The 15466-nt window shown below is 38.7% G+C and overlaps 1 protein-coding gene across 3 annotated transcripts in view; it reads left to right on the top strand.

The window, feature by feature from the left end:
- The window catches only part of PLCB4 (phospholipase C beta 4), a 405706-nt gene that overhangs the window by 329815 nt on the left and 60425 nt on the right, over positions 1-15466 (top strand). For all 3 annotated transcript variants that reach the window (XM_090286058.1, XM_090286056.1, XM_090286057.1), the window contains exons 19-23: positions 6947-7047; positions 10431-10466; positions 12509-12650; positions 13307-13391; positions 13728-13852. In XM_090286058.1, coding sequence (XP_090142184.1) covers positions 6947-7047; positions 10431-10466; positions 12509-12650; positions 13307-13391; positions 13728-13852 — 489 coding nt within the window. The remainder of the gene's footprint in view (positions 1-6946; positions 7048-10430; positions 10467-12508; positions 12651-13306; positions 13392-13727; positions 13853-15466) is intronic.

Below are 15466 nucleotides of genomic sequence, written 5' to 3'. Positions count from 1 at the left end.
GGGCCGCGGTGGTTCCCCGTTCCCGCCGAGGTGCCCCTGCGCTTGTCCCTGCACTCGCGGGCAGCCCGAGAGCTTTCACCGGGATTGGCTCCTGCTGTCGCTGGACTGCAGCAGTTCCGCGTTCGCGCCGAGGAGTCCCTGCGCGCGTCCCTGCACTCGCGGGCGGCCCGAGAGCTTTCCCCGGGATTGGCGCCCACTGCCCCCGGGCTGAGGTGCTTTCGCGCTCGTGCGCCACCCTGTGCCCTCAGTCCCGCTGAGCCGAGCTCCGGGAGTTGGTCTCTCGCCTCTTAGGGCAGGGCCGGGGACACTTGTGCTCAGTGGAAGCGAGCGTTCGTGGGTCGCTGCCTCCCGCTGTTCCCGTGCTGCAGCCGCCCGCCTTCCCTCACCCGTCTGGGTGGGCACAAACAGAGCCTGAGCTAGTGGTCTGCTTTCCGGCCTGGGGCCCTGCGCCCACGGGAGCTGTCTAGGGGTGTCTGTGCACGGTTCTCTGCCTGTTCAGTGGGCCCTCCCTGTGCCCGTAGGGCCACTGATCTTATGTCCGTTGGGGAGTGTCCGAGGGACACCTGGACTCACGGCCCCGCACACCTGGGCCAGTGAGTGAGAGCACTTCCCTATGCGCGCCCCCATGACCCAAGGGGAGGGTTGGGGAGTGGATGAGCGCGCCTCTGCACCTGGGCTCCTCCAGAACGGCCTACCACCCCCAAACTTTCCTCCCCTCTCCACCGTCCACTAGAGAAAAATATAAAGGAGAATTATGTTCTCACTTGCGCGGCAGCACGCTGTCTTCTGTCCTTCAGCGCCAATGCCACTTGGTCGAGTCCCGTGTCTGCCAGCGGGCAGAGATCTGCTCTCCGCCTGACTCCTCTCCGGGTCAGCCTGTGGTCGCCAAAAATCCTTTGTGTGCTTCCCGCCGCAGCTCGGGCAGCCGCCCCAAGTTTATTGTCATTTTAATATTCATAGTTTTGATCTTCTTTTCTTAAATAACTCCCTTTAACATTTTCTATGATAATGACTTGATGTTGATGAATTCCTTTAGCTTTACCTTATATGGGAAGCACTTCATCTGCCCTTCCATTCTAAATGATAGCTTTGCTGGATACAGTAATCTAGGTTGTAGGTCCTTGTTTTTTATCACTTTGAATACTTCTTGCCAGCCTCTTCTTGCCTGCAGTTTCTTTTGAGAAATCAGCTGATAGTCTTATGGGAACTCCTTTGTAGGTAACTCTCTGCTTTTCTCTTGCTGCTTTTAAGATTCTCTTTTATCTTTAACATTTGGCATTTTAATTATGATATGTCTTGGTGTGGTCCTCTTTGGGTCCAACTTGTTTGGGTCTCTGTGCTTACTAGACTTATATGTCTATTTCTTTCACCAAATTAAGGAATTTTCTTTCATTTTTTTTTTCAAAGAAGTTTTTGATTTCTTGCTCTTCCTCTTCTCCTTTTGACACCCCTGTGATTCAAATGTCGGTATGTTTAAAGTTGTCCCAGAGGTTCGTAAGCCTCTTCTTGTGTTTTTTTTTTTTTTTTTTTTTTTTTTTCAATTCTTGTTTCTTCTTTCTGTTCTGGTTGAATGTTTATGTCTTCCTTTTGTTCCAAATCATTGATTTAAATCTCAGCTTCTTTCCCTTCACTGTTGATTCCCTGTATATTTTTTCTCTATTTCACTTTGTGTAACTTTCATTTCTTCCTTTACTTATTTTTATTTTTTTGCCATACTCAGAGTTCTCTGAGCATCCTTTTCACCAGTGTATCTGATAGGTTGGCTGCCTCCATTTCATTTAGTTCCTTTTCTGGGGCTTTGTTCTGTTCTTTCATTTAAGCCATATTTCTTTGCCTCCTCAATTTGGCAGCCTCCCTATGTTTGAGTCTGTATATCAGAAAGAGCTGCTTTGACTCCCTGTCTTAGTAGAGTGGCCTATGTAGCAAAAGCACTTATAAATATTGTGGGGTGGAGCCTTAGATAATTACCAGGGTGGGACCATCTGCTTCACCACTTTGTGACTGTGTTTGTGGTGGGGCCTTGGAGAGGGAACAGTGCCACTGCCTGGCTTCTGGAGATTTGCCCAGTACTCGCCCTGTTTCCAGTCACTTCACCCACTTCTCATATGCAATTGGCACCCTTCCAGTTGCTCTCCTGGGATTTGCATATATTCTAAGAACATGTGGGCCCTTTAAGCAGTGAAAATCTGGCAGTTTCTTCCACCGCTCCAACCCCACTTGTTTTTACAGCTAGTGGTAATGAGCGTTTATCATTCTGGTGATGGAACCCTGGACTGTGCGCTCTGTCCTGGGACTGGCATCTCATTCCCAGGGTATCCCTCCCAATTTTAATCCACCACAGGTGAATGTGGGAGCCACCACTTGTCTGAGCCACACTGCAACTCTGCCCATCTCCATGACTTCACCCTTCCTACCCATTGATGAATGTGGCTTCTTTAAATCCTTGGTTGTCAGACTTCTATATAGCTCAATTTTCTAATGGTTCTGCTTGTTATTTGTTTTTGAGATCTGGTTATAATTCTTTCTATGGTTGCACTAGGAGGGAAAATGTATCTACCTATACCTCCATCTTTACTGGAAGTCAGTAATGTTTTAATTCTTAAGAGTCAGGTGTGTATTGATGCAGCAAACTTAATATTTTGGTATTTTTTGGTATTTTCTAAATAGTATTACTTCCAGTTTTCCTGGGCACTATATCTTAGTTATTTAGTCATCTTCTTCCTATAGTGCAGTCAGCTGGTTAGCAGAAATTCACAGCTAGAGGCTCCTTAAAGCACTTGCTATAGAAGGCAGGGGTTGGAGTGAAAAGAATATTTTGCAGTCCCTTCCTATAATCCAGAACACAAACTGTAGTGTTGTTAATGAAGATAGTAGTAAGGCAAGGTAAAAGGAAAGGAAAGTGAGTAAAGACCCTCAAGTAAATGATTGATTTGTATGCACACACAAAATGAAGTGAAAACTCTAAACCAGTAGTGAAATTATAAATTCAAATTCATTCAAATAACCAGCTCACTAGATTTATTTAAAAAGTAGACAATTTTAACAAAGGCAGCCTTGTTTAAAATATTTAAATATTTGCTATTAGCTTTAGTTTTGCTTTAGCCATATAGCCACAACTGTGATGTTTGGTTTTGAATGGGTCTTTTTGAGAGGTTTGGAATGTTTTTAGAAAGTTATTTGTTGCTTATGTAGCATGAGAATTGATTAACAAAATAATGTGAACTTGCACTTTGCGTCTGTTCGTTAGACAAGGCCTTGAATTTCTATAGTGATATTGAGCTAAATAATTTAGAAATACTTGTAGAAACTCTCATTTGTTATATAAACATCTGAAATACAAGACTAGATTTTAGCAAAGTTTGATATTATAGGTAAAAACTTGAAAGCTGTGAGAATTAACTAATCTTACTCACAACTCCTTGATAAAAACTTCTTCCTATGGAGCAGACTTTAAACCGTGCTTTATGTTGCACGTGCAAACTGTGGGTTCAACTTCACTCCCCAAGAAAAGTCATAATGATTTACTTTCATATGATCTATATGGCAGGGGAGGTCTAGAAGGCCAAATATATCTAATATTATTTAATCAATACCTGTTATGGTTATCTGTTACTGTGTAACACATCACCCAAAATTTAGAGACTTAAAACAACACTATTATTTTTTCCAGTTTTGTGGATCATCTGGGCTCGGGTTAGTGGTTCTTCCTTAGGTTTCTCATGCAGTTGCCAGGAGATGACGTCTGGGACTGGAGTCATCTGAGGGTTCTGCTGGGCCAGTTGTCCAAAGTGGCTCACTCATGTGGCTGGCAATTGTCTCTGCTGGGAGCTCAGCGGGGCCTGCTGACCAGAGCACCCCCATGCGGTCTTTCCATGTGGTTTGGGCTTCTCACAGCATGATGGCCAAGTTTTGTTCCAAGAAGCAGAAAGCAGAAGCTGCTAAACAATTTAAGAGCTATACCTGGAACTGGGACATAATACTTCCTCTCTCTGTGATTCATCAAATCAGACTTAGCACCCTCCCAGGTTCTAGGGGGTGGATGAGAGACAAGAGCACATTGTAGAAGAGAGCAAGTGGGAAGGCAGATGTTATTGCAGTTGTCTTGGAAAATAGTCTGCTATTATAATGCCTACTATATTATTTTACATTTTTTGCAAATAATAAACCTAAACAAGATTTAAGAATAAAATATTGAAAGGAATATATTCAAAAGTTCATTAAAATACTTCTAAAATTTGAAGAGATGAGTTTTTAGGTAAAAACAAGTTTTTTAACTTACCCTTCATAGATGGCAATCAAATACATGAAGGCAACACTAGATACAATAATCCAGTAAAACAAACTGAAGAATGATGGAATAATTTAACAAGAAAAAAAATAATAATAACAATATACTATTGTTATACCAACTGTAGATCAAGCAGTTTACATCATCGCCTCATCTGATTTTTATTCAACCTGATGGAATAGGTATTACATTCATTTTTATAGATGAGAAAATTGAAGCTGAGAGAGGTAACATATTTTGCACATGATCTCATAGCTAGTAAGTAGTGGGGCTAAGATTTAATCCTAGAATTGCCTTAACTCCTTTTGTACCTTATAATACTGCCTTTCTAATATACAGGAATATAAAGAAAGCAAAAATATGTAAAATGGGTGTTAAAATTTTTTAAGGAGAAAGAATATAACTGATGGAAGTCAAAGATGGGAAATTTTCTGAACACACACATTAATCTAAAATGATAGTCAATGTGATTCCACTTATCATCCTTAAGGGTACTTTCTCAACTTTTATGAATATGTTAATTATTCTTATAGGCAAAAAATATGCCTCTAGTGGCTCCCATGTTATTTCAAAATATGCTTGAGATTTTGATTAAATTTTAACGGAAATAATCATGAGGGATAGTGTAGCTGTAGGAGACTAGCTGAGATGATAGAATGATCTACTTGAATTTCTCTTTAAGGGCAAATATGCAACTGGTAAAATTTCACTTTACCAGTTATATTTTTGATTCTTAGTTTCCCTGAGTAACACTTAGCTATAGTTCTGGTCTACCAGTTGACTATAATTACCCTGACATCACAGTATGATCCTACTACATATAAATGACTAGAGTCTCTAATTTAAACACTTTGACACAGCAGGTGAGAAGAAACCAAGCATGGTTCAAGAGGGCAGGCTGCATGGAGGCTTTAAAAAATAGAAAACACTCTCAGTCAGTCCAAGCATGTGCCCATTCATTAGCTGGATTTAGATTCAGAAGGGCATGTGACTTCTAGGACTGTGAGACAAGCAGTGGGGGATATCAGTATTGTATGCATGTCTGTGTGTATCTGCACACTCAAGAGACGACAACATCCATTCTTACAATTCTTTTAAAGTAGTTCTTAAGCCTCTACCACTTGTATGGAACATACCCCTAAATTCAAGTAGTTACATCTGGCTGGGCAGGTTAGACTAGAGGTATATGAAATAGAAATTTAATAGTAATTCTGGGAAGTTTTAAAACCTTTGTTATAGACTGTGGGTCATGGAAACCCAGTGTCACATTAAGAGCATTATGCTAGGAATCTGGAGAAATCTAGTCCATATCTTACTCTGTGATCTCACAAGTCAAATCATATCTCTGAATCTGTTTCCTCGTCTGTAAAATGAAGATACTGGACTAGATTAAGACTGATTGTGGCTCCTCAAATTCTTTTTCCTGCCCAAACCCTGTCTGACCTACTTTTTTTGTTTGTTCGTTTGTTTTGTTTTTAATCATCTGGCTCCAGAATATCCCCTCATCAGAATATCAGTTCCAGAGGCAGAGGGTTCTCTTGCCTTACCTTCATCTCATGCCTGAAATATCATCTTGCTATAAGCCACCTCTCAAGTTCTGAATCCAATATGACATCAGTTGACTAAAAAGAAAAATGCTTCCAGTTAATTTTTAAATACCATCAATTGAAGGATACGCTGCAATTTCAGTTATATTAAAATTTGCATGGGGAGAGATGGCATCTTGAAATTAGTAAAATAGTTTTACTTTTACTCCTGTTCTTGCGTTTTCTTTTGCACATTTTAAACATGCTTTTGAAAAATATCTCTAACTTTTATGGATCTGCTCACCTCTCTTGTGAGTCCATAATCAAAAATTATTTCAGTTTTTTCGTAAGACAAGGATACTGGCTAGTTTTTAGGCAAATTCTTTACTGGAGATCATGGAAATCCAGCTCTCACACCAGCATGTGGCTCATTTTCTAAACGGTTACCCTTTTGCCACCAATGAAATTGGGTGGATACCAGAGTTCTTGTCACTTTCCTGGACCAGTGGCCCGAGTGCTTCTGTGCCTCCTTTTACAGCTTGGGCCCTGCCCCTGTGCTCCCACTTTATTTAGCACCCTGGCATGAGCCTGAAAAATGACTTCAGAGCCTTCTAAACAAAAGCCAACTTTGACAAATGGTTTTCAGTAGCAGTACAATCCTTCCAAGCTCTTATTTTTCTGTGACACAATGACTTGTGGACATTTTAGTCTCCTTATTCAATGTTATCAATATATTTTCCTTTTCTTGTATCTTCTTATTTTCTCTAGATCTCATGGAAGATCAAAATATATTATTTATGAGTTACAGGTATTCCTGAGGTGTTGAGGCTTTAATTTTTAGGGTTAGAGTACTGGGATGGAGATAATCATTCACTTAAGAAAAATCAAGCATTCAACATGTCACACACCATGCGAGATGCAAGAGGAAAAAATAAATAACAAGATAGGCTCCTTGAGAAGAGTTTAGTGAGAGCTTTATTTGAAAAAACGTTTGCATATTTCAGTGTTCCTATTTTCTTTTAGCTTCCTTCTCCTTTGAAAGGGCTTATGTTCACCCAAGATTACAGAGACGGTCCAACTACTAGTGGTAATTTAGCCTCATAGATTTTTTTTGTGTGTGTGTTTTGTGCAGCTGATCAAGAAGAAGAAGCTCACCCTGAATACAAATTTGGAAATGAACTTTCTGCTGATGACTTGGGTCACAAGGAAGCTGTTGCAAATAGTGTCAAGAAGGTCAGAGTCTTGGTGTCCCTTTTATTTCACAACTCTCAAGTGGTAGCAGCTGTTACTTATGAAATTTGAGAAATATAACAACCATAAGAGACTAAAGTAGCCTATAATTTCTCTTCTAAGTTGGGTGACCATATTAATATCTGAATTCAAGATACATACAATATTAAGTTAGGAAAGACATTTAAATCACTCATTAGTCATCCCCACTTGACCACTACCCATTTGGCCAGTGTCCTTTAAATATTAGCATTTACTGCATTATTCTAGGTCAGTGATTTTCAACCTTTTTTATCTCATGACACACATAATCTAATTACTAAAATTCTGAGTCACACCAAAAAATATATTTATTGCTTATCTGACAAAAATTATGTATAGTTTTGATTCATTCACAGTGGATGGTATTGTTGTGTTGGCTGTTGCCATTTTTAAAATTTGACAATCTAAGGGAAAGGAGGTCAGTGTCCTTGACTAAGTAGTCAAGTATTTCATGTTTTAAAAATTCTTGCAGCTCACTGGTTGAAAATTGCATTTCTAGGTGAATAGGGAGACAATAGCAGCATCCCAGTGGCAAAGGTTAGCCTGTTAAAATCATCAGAAAAGTGACCCCTGATCATCGCAAGCAAGTCCTCATTACAAAACCAGCCCTGCTAGTTAGATATCTCATCTCCCTGCTAACGTAGAGTAAGCATAAAAATATTCTCATCCATGCAACCATTCAGCCAAGAAAAATGGTTACTGTGTACCTACTAAGTGCCAGGGATAGTCTAGGCCATAACAACCCAGAAGGGTCAAAACACACTTGGTTTGTGCCCTTGTGGAACTTAGAGTCTGATGAAAGTGTGTAAGAAGGGAGCAGGAAAAGACAACAAACAAGTAAATAGTCAATTATATAATTACAATTTGTGATAAGTGCTATTATGAAACTAAAAGTGAGTGTTAAAATGGAGAATAATGTAGTGGAGCAAATAAGGAAACCAGAACCCAAAGGGTAAAGAGGATCCAGCCATGCACGGAAACAGGAAAATAACTTTATGTGCCGAGGGACCACAGTAGTCATGAAAGACAGTGTGAACAGAGTGGACTGAGTGAGGGGAGGAGTGAAGCAAGATATAATTGCACAGGCGGGTGAGCACTAGTGACGCAGGATTTGGGGGATGATTTTAAGTGAAATGTGGATCAGTGAAAATATTTAAAGAGGGGGGCAATGTAGCCTAGAAGGGATTTTTTTAATCACCATGATTACCTACCTTATGGAGGGGAGTTTAGAGGGAAGCAAACGTGCACAAAGGAAGAGCAGTTGGGCAACGCTGTTAACTAGACTGTGGGAACAGGACTGAGCAGGTTCAAGATCTACTGAGGAATCAACAATGATTCAACTTGCTGATGGTTTGAACATGGGGAAGTGAGCGACAGAGAAGGAAGCAAGATGACTCTAGGATTTGTGTTTGAGGACCTGGGTTGACCATGGGGAAGCTGGAAGAGAAAGAATTCAGAAGTTTCAGGTAAGACAGGCTGTTTGAGGAATGTGAGTTACTTAGGGGGCGGTGCTTCCTAGTGTTTATATAGCATTGACATCTGACTCTGGGTTTGTTCTCTAACTGTATAACCTTGGCTAAGTTACCTAACCTCCCAGTGCCTTGGTTTCTCCATCTGCAAAGTGAAGGTCAATTGTGGAGAGTGAATGGGTTTATTATATGGAAAGAACTTAGAATGGTGCCTGGCACACCATAACTCCCACAAAAGCCTTAGATGATGCCATGATCATCTTCACCATTGTCATTATCATCATCACTTGCAACAATCATCACCTGTACCTAGATCTAGAAGAGAGGTTGGGCTAGAGAGATAAATTGGGAGTTCAGAAGATATTACTTAAAACCATGGAAGTAAATGAGATGACCCATAAGAAGAGGCAAGAAAGAAGGTGCAGATGGAGCCCTATCTAAAGGCAGAGTCACAGGAGAAGGACCAGAAAAGAAGAGCAAGGTATAGCTAGAGAGGTAGGAGGGGAAACCAGGCAATGAGACCAAGGAAGCCAAGAGAAGAGTGTAAAGAAAGAGATAATGTGGTTGATCTTTTTCCCCAGCTTTACTGAAATATAATTGACATAATATTTATTGTGTAAGTTTAAGGTGTACAATGCAATGATTTGAAACACGTATATATTGTGAAATGATAACCACAATCAGGTTAGTTAGCACATCTGTCATCTCACATACTTACCTTTGTGTGTGTGTGTGGTGAGAACATTTAAGAGCTGCTCTTGTAGCACCTTTCCAGCACATAATACAGTTATGTTAACTATTGTCACTGCTATACATTCAATCCTTGAAACTTAGTCCTCTTATAACTGAAAGTTTGTATCTTTTGACCAACAAAAAGCTCCCCAGTTCCCTAGCACCTGGCACTGTGGTTGATTTTTTGATGATTCTAATGAGTGATTAAGAAGACTCAAGAGTGTCCACTGGATTGGTGACATTGGTGACCTGACAAAGAGAAGTTTCAATGGAATGGTGAGGGCACTGGAGCAGACAGATGTGAGTGATTAGAGACTATACTTTGGAGTAGTTGTACTATAAAGAGGAGTAAGAAATGTGCTGACAGTTAAAGGTAGCCTAATGAGTCAAGAGAGTTATTTTTTAAGTGAATGAATCTGGAGTATGTTTGCCAACTGTTGGAAATGGTGCAGGTAGAGAAGGAGAGGTTAAGTCTTGCAGGAGAGAGAGGGCATAGCCTGTGAATTCCTTGAGAAGGGAGTAGATGGAATCATAGTGATGTGAAGGTGAGGTATTTGTTTGGAGTAAGGATGCTTAATTATTGAAGAAAAGTGGATGGAGATGCAGGTGGTTGACAGATACATTTGGTTGTAGGAAAATGAGAGAGTATCTGTCTGATGAGCAAAGCTAAAGGATTATAGCTATTATACTCTACTTTTTCTGATAGAGAATTAGGACTTCTTTCAGACTATTGGATACCTACTAAGACTTGGTGCTTAACTTTATGCTGCATTACTACATAAAGCCTTTATCAATACCAGCCATGAGTGTTAAATTGCTGAAGAGTGACTATTCATGCTTGCTGACCTTTACCTGTAAGGGGAGGTGACCACACTGATTATTTCCCAAGCCCCATGACTAAATCACTAATTAAATTATCATTAGGAAGGATCTAAATAGGTGAAAACTGTCAACAAAGGAGGAAAAGAGCATTAAAATTAGCTTTTGTTCATGGCTTTATGTCATTAATAGATTCCCATCTTAAGAAATAAAAAGAATAACAAGTTTAACTGTATTTATTTAAATATGTGCATATATGTGGCTGGCAAATTCGGAATTTGCCCTTCAGAGAAGTAAACATGTTATTTTCATTCTTTAATTTAGGTTTCTGATGACCTTGAACATGAAATCAACAAAAAGGTAAGAAAATAATTTCCTTGTGCATTTTTTTTCATTATGAGACACCATATGTGGCCCTCTAATATTGAACATTATACACTAAGTGTTGTTACTCTGTCTTCCCCCGCCTCATGGAATGCCAATTTTACTCTTTATGGGGATAATATTTACATCTTTGATGCATCTGATTTTAAGAGTCTTTAAAAGAAAGAATTAATCCCAATAAAATTACAAAATTAGGGCAGGTGAATAAGATGATTTTCCTAAAAATAAGTGTTCATTGCAGTTAGGCATTTCCTTAGCCGGGACTAGAGATTTCATTACCAGAGTAGAAGTTCATGATCATCAACTCATTGAATCTGAAAATACAAATGACCTAATAATTAGTCAGCAAATCCATATTTTAGTGAAATAGAAAGGGTACAATAGCCTTCTGAGAGATAGTTAATTTCACATTGTACACATTCTAGGAGTTTATTTGTCATTAGTAGATGTTGACTCTATTGTAAGGAAAGTAAAGTTCCATTTTTAGTTTCTTTTATTCTTTTCAAAGTTCTTCATGATACCAAAGTAGTCTTATTTAGTAAATGCGTCTGGTTTGTGAAACTGATGGCAGTTACAGGCAGAAATGTGCCTTGTAATTTGATTCCCATGCTTCAGAACTTCAGAAGATTCTGTCTTGCTAGCTGTGGGTCCCTAGCTTATTCAGAGTAAGACCCTATCGTCTTACTGTGGTAAATATTAAGTTTGGAATAATTATGGAATAATCCTCTCCCAAGATGTTTGTAAAATTCTACTAGAATTTCATAAGGTATTGAGGTAAACAAATGATAGGTTAGCCTTTGGTCACTGCTTTGATTAACTAACTAGCTGTGACTTGAGTTATTTTAATCCTTAAGGCCTCAGTCTTCTGATGTGGTCGCATAGGACTCAAAGTCTTACCATACATGATTACTGACATTAATGACAGCGGATGCAAGATTTCAGCCCGGTGCCCAGCACATGATACTAGTGTTACCTATTATCATTAAACACACAAGACAAGAATCAGACATAGCCTCTGCCCTATTTGGGAGTTTGAGACATAGGAAAAAATGATTTTAAAAAACCCAATAAGTTATATTATTTGGTATGTATCTCAGGCTTTTATTTGTGAAACCAACTTGATGATTTGTGTCAAGTCATCATATAAGAAGACAAATGGTCTGACCATTTTTTAACTCTTCAATTGATCCATGTGATTCAGCAGTTTATCTGCCTATAACAATTTATACAGAAAATGTAGCTTTTCAAATTTGTCAACAAAATGGTGCTCACTTTTGAAGGGATTTTTGTTGTTGTTGATTTTGTTGGTATTCTTCTGGTTGACCAAGAAATAACCTAAAATGATTTGTTTCTCTTCCCTCTATGAAAAATAATACAATTTCAATATTTTAATTAGGACAATGTTCTATGTAGTGGGTTATAAGATTATTTTAAGAGTAAGCTTTAAAAAAATCATAAACTCCTTATGTATGTGTTTTTAAATCCCAGAGCAGTGTTAAGCAAAGTGTGGTCCCCAGAGGGGCTGTACCATTATCACTTGGAAGCTAATTAGAAATGCAAATTCTTGGGCCTCAGCCCAGATTCATTTCAGCAGAAACTCTGAGGATGGGGTCGAAGAGTGTTTGTGTTTTAATAAGGCCTCTGGGTGATTCTGATGAACACTGAAGTTGGAGAATCACTGTTTTTACTTTCTGCCTCCATTCGTGAAAATAAGAATTATTAATACCTGCTATGTATATTTCATAGCATTGCAGTGAACCTCAATATAGTTTCCTATTTTAAAGTCCTTTGAAAATCTAAAAAATGTCTTAAAAACGTAAGATAATCATTTTGAATTATTTGGAGCTACAAGAGACAACTTTTACAGCAATCCTTTAGCATGATTGAGCAAAGAAAAGGTCTTTATTTTTTATTTGTGTGCATGTGTGTAAATTATCTTTAGTGAGGAAGTCTGTGGCATATATCTGTGAGTCCTGCTGAAGTCACTGACATGTATGTTCCCTTCGCTGTGCTTGTAGGGCCTGGTTACTGTCGAAGATGAGCAGGCATGGATGGCATCTTATAAGTATGTAGGTGCTACCACTAATATCCATCCGTATTTGTCCACAATGATCAACTATGCACAGCCCGTGAAGTTTCAAGGTTTCCATATTGCTGAAGGTAACACCAAAGGTTGAATGCCCCTGCCTGTTTGGTCTGCTTTGCTGTTGTTATGGTGATGAGCTGTCATCTGACTTGTTGCCATTTCCTTTTCGGGCCTGGGACTGTTCCACCTCATTTTTGTTTTAGTTTCACAGACCACATGTCCTTGGCATGTGGTGGCATTTGTGATGTCATTCTCTGCATCATCCACAAGATGGCTCTGAGAGACTGGACTTCTTAACACGCAAAGAGGGTAGACTCTTGCATTAAATATACCTCATTAGACATCTTTTCATCAAAAGCTGGTCTCTAAAAATGTGTAAAGTATTTTATAATTTTTTCTAATTACTTATGGGCTAAAGAAGCCATCATCATCATTATCGTTACCATCATCATCATAATCATCAAACATACATATTTCAAGGGTGGCTGTGTATGGCAATTGTGTACACATAATTTGCTTAATGACTCCAAATTTAATTCATCACACTTATTTTTAAAATCAATGTCTCCATCCATAGGACATTAATGAAAGTAGAGGCTACTACTATGATAATGGAACATCTGGCTGCAAAGTATCATGATTCAGGGTGTAATTCTATTTATTGCTTGTGTCTCTTTCTCTGAGCATTTGATGACAGGGTTTCTGAGTGCATCTTTGCTTTTCTTTACAGAGCGCAATATTCATTATAACATGTCTTCTTTTAATGAGTCAGTTGGTCTAGGCTACTTGAAGACACACGCCATTGAATTTGTGAAGTATCCTTATGGAATGAGTGGTTGGTGCACTTTTGGTTTGGCAGGAATCTCTAAAATAGATAAACGGCTAATACATAATTGTAGTTATAGAGCTAATGAAATAATGTGTGAAAGACGACAATGGCTGTGAAAATCTGCCCAAATGTGAATTGTTTTCCTAATCCACACAGCAAACTGTGGTTTTTCTCTGAAGCATCATTTATAAACGTGAAATTTGCTCTCTGTTGTCTACTTGTTTATCGTTATTGGTCTAGGCCTTTGTTGTTTTAGCCCTTTGTCTATTTACTGTTGCTGGAATAAGCTTTTTTCCCCCATTTTCCTTAATAAATTACACAGTTATAACAAACGGCAAATGAGTCGCATTTACCCCAAGGGAGGCCGAGTCGATTCCAGTAATTACATGCCTCAGATTTTCTGGAACGCTGGCTGCCAGATGGTTTCACTGAACTATCAAACCCCAGGTAGGAACTGATGTCCAGTGACCTCAAATTCCATGAGAACGCTTTGACAGGAGGGTGCCAAGAGTTGCCATCCCTTGGCTGTGGGCAGTTTTTAAAGGAAGCAGACATATGGCAAAACAATGTGCTGAATTTATGTAATGGTGGGAAATCAAAAACTCAAAATAGAACAATAAAACAATGATAGAAGATACTATAATTTGATTTAAATCAATTTTTCTTTTGCAAGCGCCATGATTACTCTGCTGAACATTTTTCCCTATTCCAAAATATTTCTAATTTTTCTTCCATTTAGATCAAACAGATCTTCATTTCCAGAAACAGAATTAAATGCAAAGAATTTGAATGTCTTTGTATAGTAACTATGACTCATTTTTCCTTTGGAAAGTACCTTCCCACTGTTAATATTCAGCAGATATTAATGAATGACACAGTGGTATCTCACCATAAAAGTGCAGAATATTATGGGGTAGACTCTGCTAAAATGGTGTGTGCTGAGTTATATGGTCTTAGATGTACTAATATATAACTTGTTCCTCCAAGTGTACTCAAAGGCAGGTTTCTAATATATGATTTACTCCCTCCCAGAAGGAAAAGAGTAGACTTTTATAAATGAATAAATGAATTTTAATGTTTTTTTGATGTTTGCTTAAAAGCCTAAGGTCACAATTTTAAGATTAGAAGTAGAAAAATATTGAGCTCTAGATGCTTACCTTAAAGAGGTGAGAAATATGCCACAAAATCTCCTCACATTTTACGGTAATTTCAAAGCATGTTTCTTTATATTGGTAAAACAAAACAAAACAGTGCTTTCTTGTCCAGTTCTTTACTGTATGTGGGTACCTCCCACCTTTCCCGATTTTTGTTCCCTAACGCATCTGCCATACTTGGAGAATCTCTCTCCACTTTTTCTCTATTCTCTGGACTAATTGAAAGGTGCTTTGACTTTCATCCTTTTGGCATGAATGTGACCTGACAGTATTTCCCACCTGTTGGTAGAACCTCCTCAGTGGCCAGAAGTTGGAGTCAAACTTCTGCACAGTGTAGCCATCAGTCTTTGCTATATTAGACAATGACCGGGTTCCAGTACAATCCCAGAGTGTTGCTAGCAGAGAAAAAATAATTTTATTTTCTTAGAATGCTGTCAAGTTGTATTCTGAGTTGTCAGTGAGTCCATTACAGGGGTTAAATGATCCTAAAGCAGTTTGTTCAGTAGGCTGGCTTATGTTTTATTTTATAATGTTAGGTTTAACCACAACATTTTGAAGAAGAAAAATATCCATCAGCTGACATTTCTTTTTGTTGATGAAAAGAAAGAGTGAAGATTGTGTCTGCTTGCAAGAGAAAAATCATAAGCCATGCCCTGCCCATGTCAACCCCACTAGAATTCACCTTAAGTTACTGATTTTTACATCATACATACCTAGTTTATTTTTTATTTTTTAATGTAATTTTATATACACACTTAACATACTGGGTGTCTTTAGGAAAACCTTTCTCTGGGGTCATAGGACTCATCCTTTCCAACTATATCAGGTTGGACATCTATACTCTCAACACTAACAGAATTCATACAATGAATCCAGATTTTAAAGCAGTGCTAGCATGATCTTTATA

Source organism: Furipterus horrens, unplaced genomic scaffold (assembly GCF_987537825.1).
Source record: "Furipterus horrens unplaced genomic scaffold, mFurHor1.1.pri manual_scaffold_8, whole genome shotgun sequence".
NCBI classification, from domain to species: Eukaryota; Metazoa; Chordata; class Mammalia; order Chiroptera; family Furipteridae; genus Furipterus; species Furipterus horrens.
Note: the sequence above shows the minus strand (reverse complement) of the source record. Positions and strands in the feature narration are given on the sequence as shown.